Consider the following 16,051-nt stretch of genomic DNA (forward strand, 5'->3'; position numbering starts at 1 on the left):
TTGAACAGAACCAGAAAGAGAAATTGGTGAGTCCACAAACATAATGAGAGGTTTTGACATACTACTCTCAACAACTGATAGAACAATTAGACTGAAAAAAATTAGTAAGAATATAAAATTTGAAGAACATAGTTAAGAAAAGTGACTTAATGGATGTACATTTGTATAGATATTACAGTAACTGTGAAATATACTCTTAACAAGTTAGCTTTTTAAAAAGGTTGACATATACTGTGTCAGAAAGTATATCTCAAGATTTCAAAGGATTAAGTTATACAGACTCTAGCCACAATGTGTCCTCTAGCCACAATGCAAACAAACCAGAAAAGAGTAACAGAATCATAGCTAAAAGAAAATCCCCTACCATTGTGAATCAGGAAATACACATCCAGAGCACCTGGGTGGCTCAATCAGTTAAAACATCCGACTCCTGATTTCAATTCAGGTCATGACCCCACAGTTTGTGATTAGAGCCTGAGTCAGACTCTGCACTGACAACATGGAGACTGCTTAGGATTTTCTCTCTCCCTCTCTCTTTGCCCCTCCCCTGCTCACGTACATTCTTTCTCTCTCTGTCTCAAAATAAATAAACTTAAAAAAAGAAAAGAAATACATTTCCAGGTAATCTTTGGGTCAAAGAAAAAAATTTTTAAAATAGAAAATACTTCAAAGTGATAATGTATGTTACAATGTGTGGCACTCACCTATAATGATAAGAAATGTACACCATTAAAAATATAGAACGTAGGAAATCATGTATGAGACTATCTTTGACTTTTTGGTAGGGAAGAATTTCTCAAGACTAAAAAGTGCTAACCATACAGAAAAGATTAATAAATTAGAATTCATCAAAATTAAAAACTTTATCCGAAAAACCAGCCATAAAAACCTACAGTGAGAGCATCACAAAAAGAGAAGGTGCAAACCACATAGTGGAAGAAGACATTTACAAGACCTATAACCAAGTCCTCAACATACGAAGAGTTCCTAGGAAGAGATATAAAAAGACCATCCTTTAGACAAGTGGGCAAGACATTTTAGACACTACACAAAAGAGGAAATTCAAATGGCTAACATACAAGATGATGCTTAATCTTATTCGGGGATATTCAAATGAAAACTTCAACGTGTGTGCATACATAAACACACACAGAAATTTTAAAATCCCAAGGGTTGGGTAACATGAAGCAACACAACTCTTGTACACAGCTGATGAGAAAGCAAATTGATACAACCAGTTTGGAAAACCAGTTTGGCACATCTTCAATAGTTAAAGATATATAAACTCTGTGGTCTACCAATTCTATTCCCAAAAATATACCTAGAGAACATTTTACACATAGGTACCAGGAGAAATGTGTGCAATTCTGCACGGTGGCATTATTTATAAACAACCCAAACTGCAAACAATCCAAGTGTCCCACCGCCCTAGGACAGATGAAATATGCTCTATTCATATAACCGAATGTTATGCTGTGATTAAAATGAATACACTTTCACCCACACCCATCAGCATGAATAGATTTTACAAATGATATTGACCAGAAGCAGGCCACATGAAATTTACACAGTATGACCCCACTTGTTTGTATTTTACGTGAGATAAAACTACACTACATATTATTTAGGGATGCATACCAAGAAAGAATAATAAAGAAAAGCAACAGAAACCTTTTCATGAAAGTCAGGACTGTCATTATCTCTTCAAGGGATGGAGGGAAGTAACAGAACATGATCCAGTGTGGAAGCATGCTAGGTCAGCGACAATATTCTAGTTCTCGCTCTGGGTTGTGGTTACACACATGTTCGCTTTAGAACCATTCTTTAAACTGTGCACATATTTTACATTCTCTTCTGAAGGTAGGATATGTATCACAATGTAGAAATGAAAAAAAAAGAAAAGCACTGGAATCCAACACAAAATTAAGGCTAATGGGCTCCCATGAAGGGGGAAAGGGCAGGGATGGATTTGGGGTGACGCCTACCAAGATTGGGAGACAGCAATGTTCTTTTTCTTAACCTGGATGTTGATTCACAGATGTTTGTTGTGTTGACATACCGCACATAATATATGCTACGTATAATATATAGCCATTTGAATCTTCCGGATACCTCATTTAAAATGTAAAGAGAAAACAAACTATTCAGGAACATCATCAAGAGTGGCTAGGTACTATCCTAATTCACAGCACTGTGAACAGGCCTGCCTGAAAACCTTATCATAAACTGTGACCAACTTACTTGAGAGTGGAAAGAACCCCTGGACCAGATCCTTAGCAAAGTGCCCCCACTGAGGCCGGAGAAGAGGTAGCTGGCCCCAAGCTATATGCTTCTTGAAACTTCTTGGTCCTGAACAAACCACACCCCGCCCCCGTGTCTCCTTGACCTTCATGCACTTTTTGAGCAGGTAAGCAGATCACAGTGCTCTCTCCAACACTCTGTAGATTGATTTTTCTCTGCTGCAATTAGAATAACAGCCCAGCCTGTCAAAAGCAAATTAATTTTGCTTTATTCTGCAAAGATTTTAGTGCTCTCTCACCTCTGTCTTCCAAGTTTTGCAGCTTATGTTTGAACCCAGTACTTTTCGTCAACGATTCTTGATCCACCGTCTCAGAAAAAAAAAAAAAAGAAAAGAAAAGAAAAAGAAAAAAGAAAAGGCCATAAATGTCTATTAAAATAAGAAACAAATGGTGCTACATCATCCCTTAAGAAGGAATAAGTACATTATGCAAGTATAATATTAGTTCTGGAAAACCAGTTGAATAACAATTAAATAGTACCTTAGATACATTTTCTTCAACTTCTGAGTGCTCCAAGGAAGACAGATCGCTCAGTGGGTGGGGACTTTGAAGTTCTGAGTGTTAGAACAGTTTCAAGGGAATAAACAAGCTTAGAAGCAACGTCAGGTAATAAACTTCAGTCTCTATATTAAATATGACCATCCAAAAAATGGTACTAAATGAAAACAAACAAACAAAAAAAACTTGCACCTTTCAGGGCATGTATGGTTATTAGGTTTGTAGATCTGTAGATAAAATCAAGAGCCTCAACTAAATCAGCCCCTTTCATAGCTGCCCACCACCTGGCCCCAAATATACAGGCAAGGCTCCTACTACCTCAAGTTTGTGATCTTTCTTCCTCCTCTCATAGTTCCACTTCCTTATTTCCTCTTACTCTCTAACAGTATATTTTTCTTTTTCTCTTCTCCTTACTCCTTTCCTGCCGGTGGCGGCCAAGCTAAGAGGTTGTCAGTCACGTCCTTACGGACTGCTCTCATGTGCTTGGCAACGTGCTAAGCTGCGGAATTGATCAAGCAGAACAAACCAAAATCCCTAGCCTTACAAAAGATGTGAATAGTTTTTCATAAAATACAGTGGAGGTTAAGATACACCTAGCGGAACAAAGGTTGGCAAACTCTGGCCTCTCAAGTCAAATCCAGTCTACCACCTGGTTTTATAAAGTTTTATGGAAACACAGCCATGCCCGTTGGTTTACATCTTGTCTGTGGTTCATCTGGGGCTACAACTGCCAAGTTGAATAGTTGCAACAGAAATTATAGGGGCCAAAAAGCAAAAAAAAAAAAAAAAATTTACTATCTGGTTCTTTACAGAAAAAGTCTACCAATCCCGGTTATAAGTCATCACCTGAGTTTTCGTGCTTCTTTAAAGATGAACACAAGCTAATCTCAAATGTTAAAGCAAAATTAAAACAATATCCTCTGTTTTTTGCTAATGAGGAAATTAAAGAAAAGATAGTATTTGTACTTTTAACAGATATTCAAAACAATTTTTTGTTTAGTTCTAAGTATTTTTCCTAAAATAGAAGTTTTTTTCTATGTAAATCAACAGAAAATCAGGTACCTGCTTTCTGGGCAGAATCTTCAGGAGTTAAAAGGGCAGAACCACTCTGAAATTTTGTTCCAGAAATTTTTGGAGGTATGGAATTATTTTGGTTGGAGGTATCTTTCCATAGCGGTATTAGAAGTTTAGCCTAAAATATAGTACCTTTTTAAGAGTGTTAACATTCATAACCCCTCAAAATAGTTTTAGAAACTCCAATACATTTCTAATAACTTTTAACATAATTTAAGGGGGCACCTGGGTCATGATCTCATGGTTTGTGGGTTCAAGCCCCGTGTTGGGCTCTGTGCTGGCAATGTGGAGCCTGCTTGGGATTCTCTCTCTCTCCTTCTCTCTTTACCCGTTTCCCCATTTGCTCACTCACTCTCTCTCAAAATATATAAACAAACTTAAAAAATAAAAAAAAAATTAAATGCTTTAAGTGTTGGATTTGCTCCATTTGAAAATAAACACTAAGACCATAAGATCCTAGACTTGGAAGCACATGGTCATATATCAATTCATAATTCTAACTCAAAGATAAGTCTAATCAAAGTTCTCAAAGTAGGGAACACAGCATCGGCAGCACCCCAGAACTTGACAGAAATGCAAATTCCAGAGCCCCATCTATTATTTACTCAGTCAGCAACAATGGGATGGAACCTAGCAATCTGCATTTAAACAAGCCTTCTTGGTCATTCTGATGATCCCTGCAGTTTGAGAACCACGTCTTATAAATAAAGTTTTATTGAAACGCAACACGCCCATTCACTTTAGGTATTGTTCATGGCTGCTTTCATGCTACGGTGGAAGAGATGTATAGTCACCACAGAAAATATTACAATCTTCTGTGTCTAGAATGTTAACAATATTTACATCTAATCCTTCACAGAAAAAGTTTGCTGATTCCTGCCCTAAATTATCCTCTTATACTCCAACACAAAGAAATGAATTTTGGATGCTAATATTTGTACAAACTCAGTAATGCCCTTGCCGGAAAATAAACAGACTTCCTGTCAGTTGCAGAGCTTAAATGTATGGATTCTCAAAGCTTTGATGTTTGAGGTTATTTCAAACAAAAGCTGTATGTACTTTAAATTTTTCTTTTGGCCTATTTCTAACGGATAACTCCTATTAGTTTGAACTATTCAAACAAATATTTAGGTCCTCACTCTGGCTCACAGGTTTAAATTATAAGCTATCTTCGTTGGTATAGAACAGGACAGTCCCTTAGATTCACAGAGGACAGCGGATGGAAGGGGGCAGGTGGGGACAGATAACTAGCTGTGATGGGAGTACTAAGCACATTATATTTCTGCACGGGTGGGCAGGGTGCTGCCGATGCCCTGAGAATCCCAGAAGCCGCCCCCTTAGAAAACTCACATACGTGGCACTATATGTGTAGCCTATATAGTTCATTTGACAAAGAACAAAAACCAAGTATTTAGAGGAGTAATTCAGCTATGAACAGGAAAAATTGGCTTTGAATTTGTCTGGACAACACTAGTGTCCAATTTTTTTTTTTTAACGTTTATTTATTCTTAAGAGAGAGACAGAGCATGAGCAGGGGAGGGGCAGAGAAAGAGGAAGACACAGATTCTGAGGCAGGCTCCAGGCTCCGAGCTGTCAGCACAGAGCCCGACGCGGGGCTCAAACTCACGAACTGCGAGATCATGACCTGAGCTGAAGCCAGATGCTTCACTGACTGAGCCACCCACATGCCCCAGTGTCCAATATTTTTAACTATGTTATTTTGTTATTTTTTTAACGTTTATTTTTGAGAGACAGAAAGAAAGAGAGACAGAGTGTGAGAGGGGTGGCAGGAACGCAGAGAGAGGGAGCCACAGAATCAGAAGCAGGCTTCAGGCTCCAAGCTGTCAGCACAGAGCCCGACACGGGGCTGGAACTCACAAGCTGTGAGATCATGACCTGAGCCGAAGTCAGACGCTTAACCGACTGAGCCACCCAGGTGCCCCCTTAACTATGTTACTTTAAAACAAGAATAACCGAAGTGAATTCAGAAACTTTGAGGGTTTATTCAATATCTATGTAAGCCTGAAGTCATTTCAACCACTTACAAAGATTTAAATGTTTAAGTCATTAAAAGCTTTAGAAATAACAGGTCAGCCACCTGAAAACCAAGGGAAGAATTAAACCAAGAAGTTTATTTCAAAGTGTTAATTCAGAGAGTGTATATTTACAGGAAGTCAGGATAGCCCAGATTTTAGCATCATTCGTAATAAACATCTTTCAACAAATTTGGCAACAGTGAAGAAAGATCCTGAACTGTTTACCCAAGATTCACACTAAATAGCCATTTATAAGACCTTGCCATTTCTATTGACAGCGATTTATGTACCAACAAACTACTGGTTATTCTCCTATTCCTGAAAGAAGATTTTTTTTTTTTTTTGAGAAATAAATGACATTTAACCCTAAACAGATTGAACTGTTTCATGCTAATGCCCTAGGGGCACATGGCAGCCCAGATCAAAGTTACTTACTTCGTCCTTCTCACGGTCACTGCCGCTGCTGGGAGGGGAAAATGGCAAAACTAAAAGAAAAGAAGTGTACAACGGGGAAGTTTGCCTATGAGACGTACAAAAATTCATTTCTCCCTCTCTCCCAGTTATACATGCCCATACTAGAAGTAATTCCCACATCCTGAAGCGTGCTCACATGTGTAGCTCTTAAGATCCCTTTCTAATATCCACCTTGTTCCTGAGACCTCACCCCCCGACATGAATTTTATGCTCCAGACCCTACCTCTGATGCTGTCCTCACGTCAATTTGTCCTCGTAATTTTACCTCATTTAAAATATTTCCTCTTCTGCACACCTCTCTGAGTGCTGGTCTTTCCCAAGGATTAGCTCAAATCCACCTGCCTCTTCCTTGAAGCTTCTCCTAGCTCCTTCTTCTAGCTCATGTTAGATGATCCTTATCTGAACTCCTACTCCATTTATCTGTAGCTCATATTTAATTATCGGTCAATTCTACATTCTCTCGTATGGTTTCGTGGACGTACATGTTGGCCTTTCCAACGTAATCGTAGCAGGGAAGGGAGGGCACGTAATCAGTTTGTCTTTGGTACCCTCCCTCCTTCCGTCACATAACTGAAAAATGCCTGATTTATTTGAAAAACGACTTGAAAGAAGACACGGACCAAACTCACTTCTCACACTACTTCTAATTCTCGTCTTTTTTCTCCCGGAATACGGTCTTAGGGATTTCCTTTTTTGGTTACTGGTCCAAGATCGTTCACTGGTCCCAGTACTCGAATCCTGATCACTCTCTGAGAAGAGGTGTTTCCTGTAATTGAACTTTCACAAGCACAGATGAGAAATGAGCCCTATTCACAGGGTGTCAGTGTCCTTTATGTACAATTAAACATATCGCTACAGGGTCAGACAAAAGACCGGTAACTCCTTCTAGAAGACTGCGCTCTCCTGTAGTGTAAAGGCAGAGAAGTAAGGAGAGGGGAGAAAAAGAACAGGTTTCATCAGTCAGTTCTCAACCAAACTGCTGTTGTGAGGGATGGGAGTCCTCTCTCATCAAAAATAGTTGCAACTGAAGAGACCATAGGTGACTGTTCAGAAGCTGACATACCTGAATATCATCCCAACACTTTTAACTTCAAAATATTATTGCAAGTGACAGAAGAATTTATAAAAATACTTTTTGCAATGACAAGCATTTCATTTAGAGTACCTAAAGTCGAACAAGGGAGTAATTTCTATTTAAACCTCAAAGTATTTTTGAAAGTAAGACTAGCCTGGGGCGCCTGGGTGGCTCAGTTGGTTAAGCATCGAACTTCGGCTCAGGTCATGATCTCATGGTCCGTGAGTTCAAGCCCCGGGGCCGGGCTCTGTGCTGACAGCTCAGAGCCCGGAGCCTGCTTCAGATTCTGTGTCTCCTTCTCCGCCCCTCCCCTGCTCAAATCCTGGGGGTGGGAGAGCTTTAAAAATTTCCAGGACCTAAACATCACCCTAGATCAGTTAAGTCAGAATCTTTGGGGGAAGGGACCCAGGCTCCAATAGTCTCATCAGCTTTCCTAGCGTGTTTCCAGTTCAAAGACTGAGCAGCACAGAGTGAGGACCATTGCTAAAAGCAAGCCAGATGGAGACTTAACTTGATGAAAGCCCATGATCTCAATTAAAAAAATTTCATTTAGGGGCGCCTGGGTGGCGCAGTCGGTTAAGCGTCCGACTTCAGCCAGGTCACGATCTCGCGGTCCGTGAGTTCGAGCCCCGCGTCGGGCTCTGGGCTGATGGCTCAGAGCCTGGAGCCTGTTTCCGATTCTGTGTCTCCCTCTCTCTCTGCCCCTCCCGCGTTCATGCTCTGTCTCTCTCTGTCCCCAAAAAAATAAATAAACGTTGAAAAAAAAATTTCATTTAATGTTCATTATAGAGTTTTTAAATGCACTGACTATGGACTTGGAGCAGTGTGCTTCCTGAAGTGAGAGGCACACAGAAAGGGTGTAAGTTGGTGCAAATAGGAATGAAAAAAAACCACGTTATGGACTCACAGTAAATAATTTCATTTCAGTTCAGCAACACTTCTGATTCAATTCAGGATAAATCACAGGTGCTAGAGGGTCCTTAACACTTTTCTTCTACTTAATCTTTTTTAACAAAGCAAGAACGGACTTTCGTTTTAAAAGTGAAATAATTTTTTTATGATAAGTCTCAAATCAATTTAATTAGAGATAATAAAGGACCAGGGCGGGGACACATTTTGAAGAAGACTTGCAGATAACTGAAATTTTGAAAGTAACTGCCTTAAGACAAGTAAAGTTACTCCATTACCGACATCCTTGTTTCTGGCTTTCTCTCCGCCTCGGAAGCAGAATCTGCCCTAAAACAAAATAGGTCAGATGAACAGAACTGTGTCAACACTGCCTTCTCCCTCCCTTCACTGCCCAGCCCAGACATTTTTCCCCCCTTTCTGTGCCCTTTGTCTGATTGTGAGCCCAGTGTGTGGGAGGTACCCCCCACCCCCAATCCTGCAGACCGACTTCTTATCTTATAACCCATTTCTATAGATTCTCTACCAGACAACAACTGGTTCTTTAAAGCAAAGGAATCTTTGTTGGACTCTTCTCTGCCGGGCATACAGAGAACTGGGAAGGGCAAGTTAAAACCAGCAGGGAAGCAGGGAGGTGTGGCAATGCTGCAGAATGGCATTTCCTGCGTGGCTCTTCCTTAGAATCAACAAGGAAGCTTAACAAGAAAGCTCTTCCCAATAATTAGTGAATATTGAGCAATTTCTCATATACCTGCTGGCCATTTATGGCCTTCGGAGAAGTGTGTATTCAAGTCCTTTGCCCGCTTTTTAAATTGGGCTGATTTTATGGCTATTGAGTTGTAGGAGTTCCTTAGGTATTTTGGTAATTAACTCCTTATTGGATATACGCTGTGATTTAAAAAAAAAAACAACCACACCCAAAAGATAACAAGTGTTGGTGAAAATGCGGAGAAATTGGAACACTTACAAATTGTTTGTAGGAGCGTAAAATGGTATAGCCACCATGGAAAACAATATAGAAATTCCTCAAAAAATTAAAAGTAGAACTATCGTATGATCCAGCAATTGTATTTCCGGGTATACACCCAAAAGAATTAAAATCAAGAGCTTGACGAGATACTGGCAATCCCATATTCATTTACGTATTACTTACAATAGTCAAGTTATGGAGACAATATGGATAAAATGTGGTGTTATATACATTACTTACAGACAGACACACACAAATACTATTCAGTATTAAAAGAAAATCCTGAAATATGTAACAACATGGATAAACTTGGAAGGCATTTTGATAAAATAAGCCAGCCGCAAAAGGACAAATAGAGCATGCTTCTACTTCTAGAATATCTAACGTGATATCTACATATCTGATATTTTAGATATCCGATATCTAAAATAGTCAAACAATAGAAACAATAGAGAGGTTATTGAAAGGAGCTGGAGAGAGAAATATGGAGTTTTTTTTCAATAGGTATAACGTTGTGTAAGACGCAGGATAAGTTTTGGAGATCCATTGTTTCACACTGTGCCTACAGTTAACAATACTGTGCTCTGCACTTAAAAATGTGTCAAGATGGTAGAACTCACGCTAAGTGTTTTTGTCACAATGAAACCAAAATCAAAGACAAACGAAAAAGCTAATGCACCATATTTCTGGGTAACCATTGATCCACTTTCTGCCTCTATAAATTAGTTTGCATTTTCTAGTATCTTATATGAATGGAATCATACAACGTGTACTCTTTTTTGTCTGGCTTCTTTCATTTGGCATGATTATTTGGAGATTATTCAGTTGTGTGTATCAACTTTTTATTTCTTTTTATTCCTGAGTAGTAGTCCGTCATGTGGATATACTAAAATCTGTTTATGCACTCATCTGTTGATGGGCATTTGGGTTGTTTCCAGTTCAGGATAATTACAAATAAAGCTGCTCTAAACACTCATTTGTGTGGACATATGCTGTTCCTTCTCTCGGGTAGACGGCTAGGAGTGGAGAAGCGAGACTGTAAGACACGTACATATTTAACATTTTAAAAAACTACCAGCAGTGTATAAAGTTCCAGTTGTTCTTCATCCTCACCAACACTTGGTATAGTCTGTATTTCTCATTTTAATCACTGTACTACATGTGTGCTAGTATCTTATAATTTCAATCTTGATTTCCCTAATAGCTAATGACATTGAACAAGTACTTATCTATCATCTGTAGATCTTCCTTACTGAAGTGGCTGTTCAAATCTTTTGCCTATATTTTTACCGGGTTGTTGTTTTGTTATTGAATTTTGAGAGTACTTAACATATTTTGGGTACAAGTCCTTTAACAAGTACAGGTTTTACCAATTTTTTCTGCAAGTGTGTATCTGCTCCCTTCATTCTCCTAAATTTTATTTTGAAAGTTTTAAATTTTGATTAAGTTCAATTTATCAATTTGTTTTTTTATGGCCCGCACTTTGGTGTTATATCTAAAAAATCTTTGCCTAATGGAAGGTCACAAAGATGTTTTCTTATGCTTTCTTTCAGTTAGGTTTTTACATTTGGATTTATGATTGATTTTGTTATTTGTGTGTGTGTGTGTGTGTGTGTGTGTGTGTGTGTGTGTGTGGTGGAATGTAAAGACCAAATACCATCGATCTTGTTGCATATACAGAGAGTCAATGGTTCTAGCACCATTTGTTGGAAAAAGTGATTTCTCCACTGAATTGTCTTTGCACTTTTGTCACATGGCAGTTGTCCATATAGGCATAGGAAGACTTCCTGCTCTGTTCCACTTATCTACCTTTATGGCAACAACATACTCTCTTGATTACTGTTAGCTTTATACAAAGTCTTGAAATACATAATATATTAGTCACTTTGTATTTCTTTTTGAAATTTGTTCTGGGAGTTACAGGTTCCTTAAATTCCCATCTGAAATCTAGAAATACCTTGCCAATTTCTAAAAACAAAAACACAAATCTCTGCTGGGATTTGAACTGGGTTTGTATGAAACCTATTAGAGATCAATTTGAGAAAAATTGGCATCTTATCAACATTCAGGCTGCCATACCATGATGAGAGAGAGTTATCTCTCTCCATTTATTCAGATCTTCCTTAATAGCTCTTAGCAATACCTTGTACTCTTCAGTGTAAAAGTCTTGCAAATCTTTTGCCAAATTAATCCTTATCTATGTCATTTTTAATACTATTGTAAATGGTGATGCTAAAAAATTTGATTGTTGCTAGCATACAGAAAGAAACTTGATTTTTATATCAATCTTGTATGCTTCAATTTTGTTACATTTACTTATTAGTCCTTTAATAATTAATTTCCACCGGGGGCTTGCTCCTTGGGTGGCTCAGTCGGTTAAGCATCTGACTTCGGCTCAGGTCATGATTTCATGATTTGTGAGTTTGAGTGCCATGTCTGGCTCTGTGCTCACAGCTTTGAGCCTGGAGCCTGCTTCAGATTCTGTGTCTCCCTCGCTCTTTGCCCCTCCCCCACTTGTGCTATGTCTGTCTCTGTCTCTCAAAAATAATAATCAACATTAAAAAAAATAATTTCCACAAAGTTGCAGGATACAAAATGAACACAGAGGTCAGTTGTGTTTCTAAATTTTTTTTTTTTAACCTTTATTTATTTTTGAGACAGAGAGAGACAGAGCATGAACGCGGGAGGGGCAGAGAGAGAGGGAGACACAGAATCGGAAACAGGCTCCAGGCTCTGAGCCATCAGCCCAGAGCCCGACGCGGGGCTCGAACTCGCGGACCGCGAGATCGTGACCTGAGCCGAAGTCGGACGCCTAACCGACTGAGCCACCCAGGCGCCCCAGTTGTGTTTCTATACACCAATAAAGAACAATCTGCAAAGGAAATGAAGAAAATAATTCCATTTACAACAGCATCAAAAACAAATTATTTAGGCATAGACTCAAGGAGGTGAAAAATGGAAAGATATCCCATGTTCATGGATTAGAATACAATATTATTAAGATGCCAACACTACACAAAGCATTCTACAAATTCAATACGATCCTTATAGAAATCCTAATTTTTTGAGAAAGAAGAGAACCCATCCTAATTGTCATATGATATCCCAAAGAACTCAGAAATGCAAAAAAAAAAAAAAAAAAAAAAAAAAAAAGTCTTGGAAAACAAGAACAAAACTGAATACGTCACACTCCCTGATTTCAAAACTTACTACAAAATGACAGTCACAACACTGCGGTGCTGCCACGAAGACAGACATACAGACCAATAATAGAAGGGAGTGCACAGAAAAAAACTTTCTCATATATGGCCGAATGATTTTTTGACAAAGATACCAAAACTATTCAACGGGGAAAGAATAATTTCCTCAACAAATGGTGTTGAGAAGCCTAGAAATTCACATTCAAAAGAATGAAGCTGGACCTTCTACAAATACAAAAAGAAACTCAAAATAGATCCAAGACTGAAACATAATCATTGAAACAATAAACCTCCTAACAGAGAAAAACTTAAATGACGTTGGACCTTGCCGGCAACGATTTCTTGAGTATGACACCAATAACATAGCCAACAAAAGAAAAAAATACATTGGACTTTATCAAATTAAAAACTTCTGTGCACCAAGATATATAATCAATGAAGTGAAAAAACAGCCCATAGAGTGGAATATTTTCAGATCACATATTTGATACAGTTAATATCTAAAATATGCAAAGAACTCCTACAACTCAACAATAAATAAGCAAATTTAATTACTTGGCCATTTCTCCAAGTAACATATGCAAGTGGCCAAGAAGCACATGAAAAGAATCTCAACATCAGTAATTATAAAAGCAACTCAAACCCCCAGAAAGATACTGTCTTACGTGCATTAGCACAACTATTATCAAAAACAACGGTGTTGGCAAGGAGGTGGAGAAATTTACACCCTTGTGCACTGTTAGTAGGAATATAAAATGATGCAGTTGTTCCAGAGAATCTCAAAAAATTAAAACTAGACTGTTTTACATAAATTCCACTTCTGGATACATGCAAAAGAATGGAAGGTAGGAATTCAAACAGGTATTCAAACACCCATGTTCATAGCAGCATTATTCACAATAGCTAAAAGGTGGAAGTCACCCAAGTGTCCACTGAAGGATAAATGGATAAGCAAAATGTGGTATGTATGTATATTCAATCTTCAAAAGAAAGGAAATTCTAACAAAAGTTACAACACAAATGGATCTTGAAAACATTATGCTAAGTGAAATAAGCCAGACACAAAAGGACAAATTTATATGGTATACCTATGCTAGTCAAATTCAGACTAGGGGATCGGGGAGGGGGAAATTGGGAGTTATAGTTTAATGGTACAGAGTTATATTACAAAAAGAAAAAAAAACAGACCAATATTCCTGATGAACATAGATTCAAAAATCCTCAAAAAAAATATCAGTAAATTGAATTCAGTAACACATGAAAAGGATCGTTCACCACAATCAAGTGGTATTTATTTCAGGAATGCAAGGATGGTACAATAGCCACAAATCAATCACCGTGATACACACATTAACAAAATGAAGGGTAAAAGTAATATGATGATCTCAAAAGATGCAGAAAAAAACATTTGACAAAACTCTACATCCATTTGTAATAAAAACTCTCAACGTAAGTTTAAAGAAAACATACCTCAACGTAATAAAACCACATATGACAAACCCACACCTAATATCCTACTCCATGGTGAAAGGCCAAAAGCTTTTACTCTAAGATCAGCGACAATAAGGATGCTACTATCATCACTTTTACTCAACATAGTACTGGAAGGCCTAGCTGCAGCAGACAAGAAATAAACACAAATTCATGAGGAAGAAGTAAAACTGTCACTATTCGGGGCACCTGGGTGGCTCAGTTGGTTGAGCATCCGACTTCAGCTCAGGTCATGATCTCACAGCTCGTGAGTTCAAGCCCCGTGTCAGACTCTGTGCTGACAGTTCGGAGCCTAGAGCCTGCTTCAGAATCTGTGCCTCCCTCTCTCTCTCTCTCTCTGCCCCAACCCACTCACATTCTCTGTCTCTCTCAAAAATAAATAAAACATTAAAAAAAAAACCTGTCACTATTTGCAGATGGCATAATACTGCATATAGAAACCATAAAGACTCCACCAAAAAACTATTAGAATAAATGAATTCAGTAAAGTTGCAGATACAAAGTGTACAGAAATCTGTTGCATTCTTATACACTAATAATGAACTACCAGGGAAGTTGTTAAAACAACCCATATAAAATTACACCAAAAAAAAACACCTTAAAAATAAATTTAACCAAAGTAGTGTAAGACCTATACTCTGAGAACTGTAGAATGTTAATGAAAGCTAATGAAAATGATATAAATAAATGGAAAGATATACTGTGCTCATGAATTGGAATAATATTGTTAAAATGTCCATGCTATCCAAAGCAATCTACAGATTCAATACAACCTCCATCAAAATACCAGAGTATTTTTAACTGGAATAATTTGTATGGAACCACAAAAGACCCCCAATATCCAAAGCAACCTTGAGAAAAAAAGAAGGAAAATGGCAGTATCCCAGTCCCAAATTTCAAATTATATTACAAAGCTTTCGTAATCAAAACAGTATGGTACTGGCCCAGATACAGACATACAGATCAATAGAACAGACAGTCCAGAAATAAACCCACAGTTATATGGTCAAGTAATCTACAGCAAAGGAGTAAAGAACATACTATGGGGAAAAGACAATCTCTTCAATACGTGGTGTTGAGAAAAATGGACAGGTACGTGCAAAAGAATGAAACTGGACCACTTTCTTACACCATACAAAAAAATAAACTCAAGTGGAACAAAGGCCTAAATAGAAGAACTGCAACCATAAAACTCCTAGAAGGAAATAGGCAGTAAACTCATGGACATCAGCTATAACAATATTTTTCATGGTCTTCTCAGGCAAGGGCAACAAAAGCAAAAACAAACCATTGGGACTACACCAAAATAAAAAGCTTTTGCACAGCAAGGGAAACCATAGACAAAAGGAAAAGACAACCTATTTAATGAAAGAAGATATATGTAACTGATTTATCGGGTAAGGAGTTAATAACCAAAATATATGAAGCACTGATATAAGTCAACACCAAAAAGACAAGTAATTCCAAAATGCGTGGAGGACCTGAATAGACCTCTTCCCAAAGATGACATAAAGATGACCAACAGACACATGCAAAGATGCCACTAATCAGGGAAATGCAAATCAAAACCACAGCGAGATATCACCTCACACCTGTTGGAAATGCTAGTATCAAACAAGAAATAACAAGTGTTGGTGAGGATGTAGAGAAAAGGTAGGAATGTAAATTGGTGCAGCCATTATGGGAAACGGTATGCCGTTTCCTCAAAATTAAAAATAGAAATACCGTACAACCCAGCAATTCGACTTCCAGGTATTTACCTGAATAAAACAAAGACATAATTTGAAAGACACATGTGCCCTGTGTTTACTGCAGCACTATTTTCAATAGCGAAGATATGGAAGCAACCTTCGTGTCCGCTGACAGATTAAAAAAATAAAGAAGATATGGTACAATATGCAATGGAATATTACTCAGCCATAAAACGATTACATCTTCCCATTTGTGATGGATGGAACTCGAGGGTATTCTGCTAAGCGAAAGAAGTCAGAGAAAGAGAAATACTATGTGATTTATATAACGTATCC

General features: G+C 38.1%; 1 protein-coding gene across 1 annotated transcript in view; it reads right to left on the minus strand.

Annotated features, from left to right (window-relative positions):
- The window catches only part of SYCP2L (synaptonemal complex protein 2 like), a 103,614-nt gene that overhangs the window by 37,684 nt on the left and 49,879 nt on the right, over positions 1-16,051 (minus strand). The window contains exons 16-21 of the mRNA XM_086708372.1: positions 8,645-8,693; positions 7,012-7,159; positions 6,344-6,393; positions 3,861-3,990; positions 2,781-2,854; positions 2,540-2,609 (exon numbers count right to left, since the gene is read on the minus strand). Coding sequence (XP_086564498.1) covers positions 2,540-2,609; positions 2,781-2,854; positions 3,861-3,990; positions 6,344-6,393; positions 7,012-7,159; positions 8,645-8,693 — 521 coding nt within the window. The remainder of the gene's footprint in view (positions 1-2,539; positions 2,610-2,780; positions 2,855-3,860; positions 3,991-6,343; positions 6,394-7,011; positions 7,160-8,644; positions 8,694-16,051) is intronic.

This window comes from Puma concolor, chromosome B2, assembly GCF_028749965.1.
Source record: "Puma concolor isolate L17-30 chromosome B2, mPumCon1.1.hap2, whole genome shotgun sequence".
NCBI lineage: Eukaryota > Metazoa > Chordata > Mammalia > Carnivora > Felidae > Puma > Puma concolor.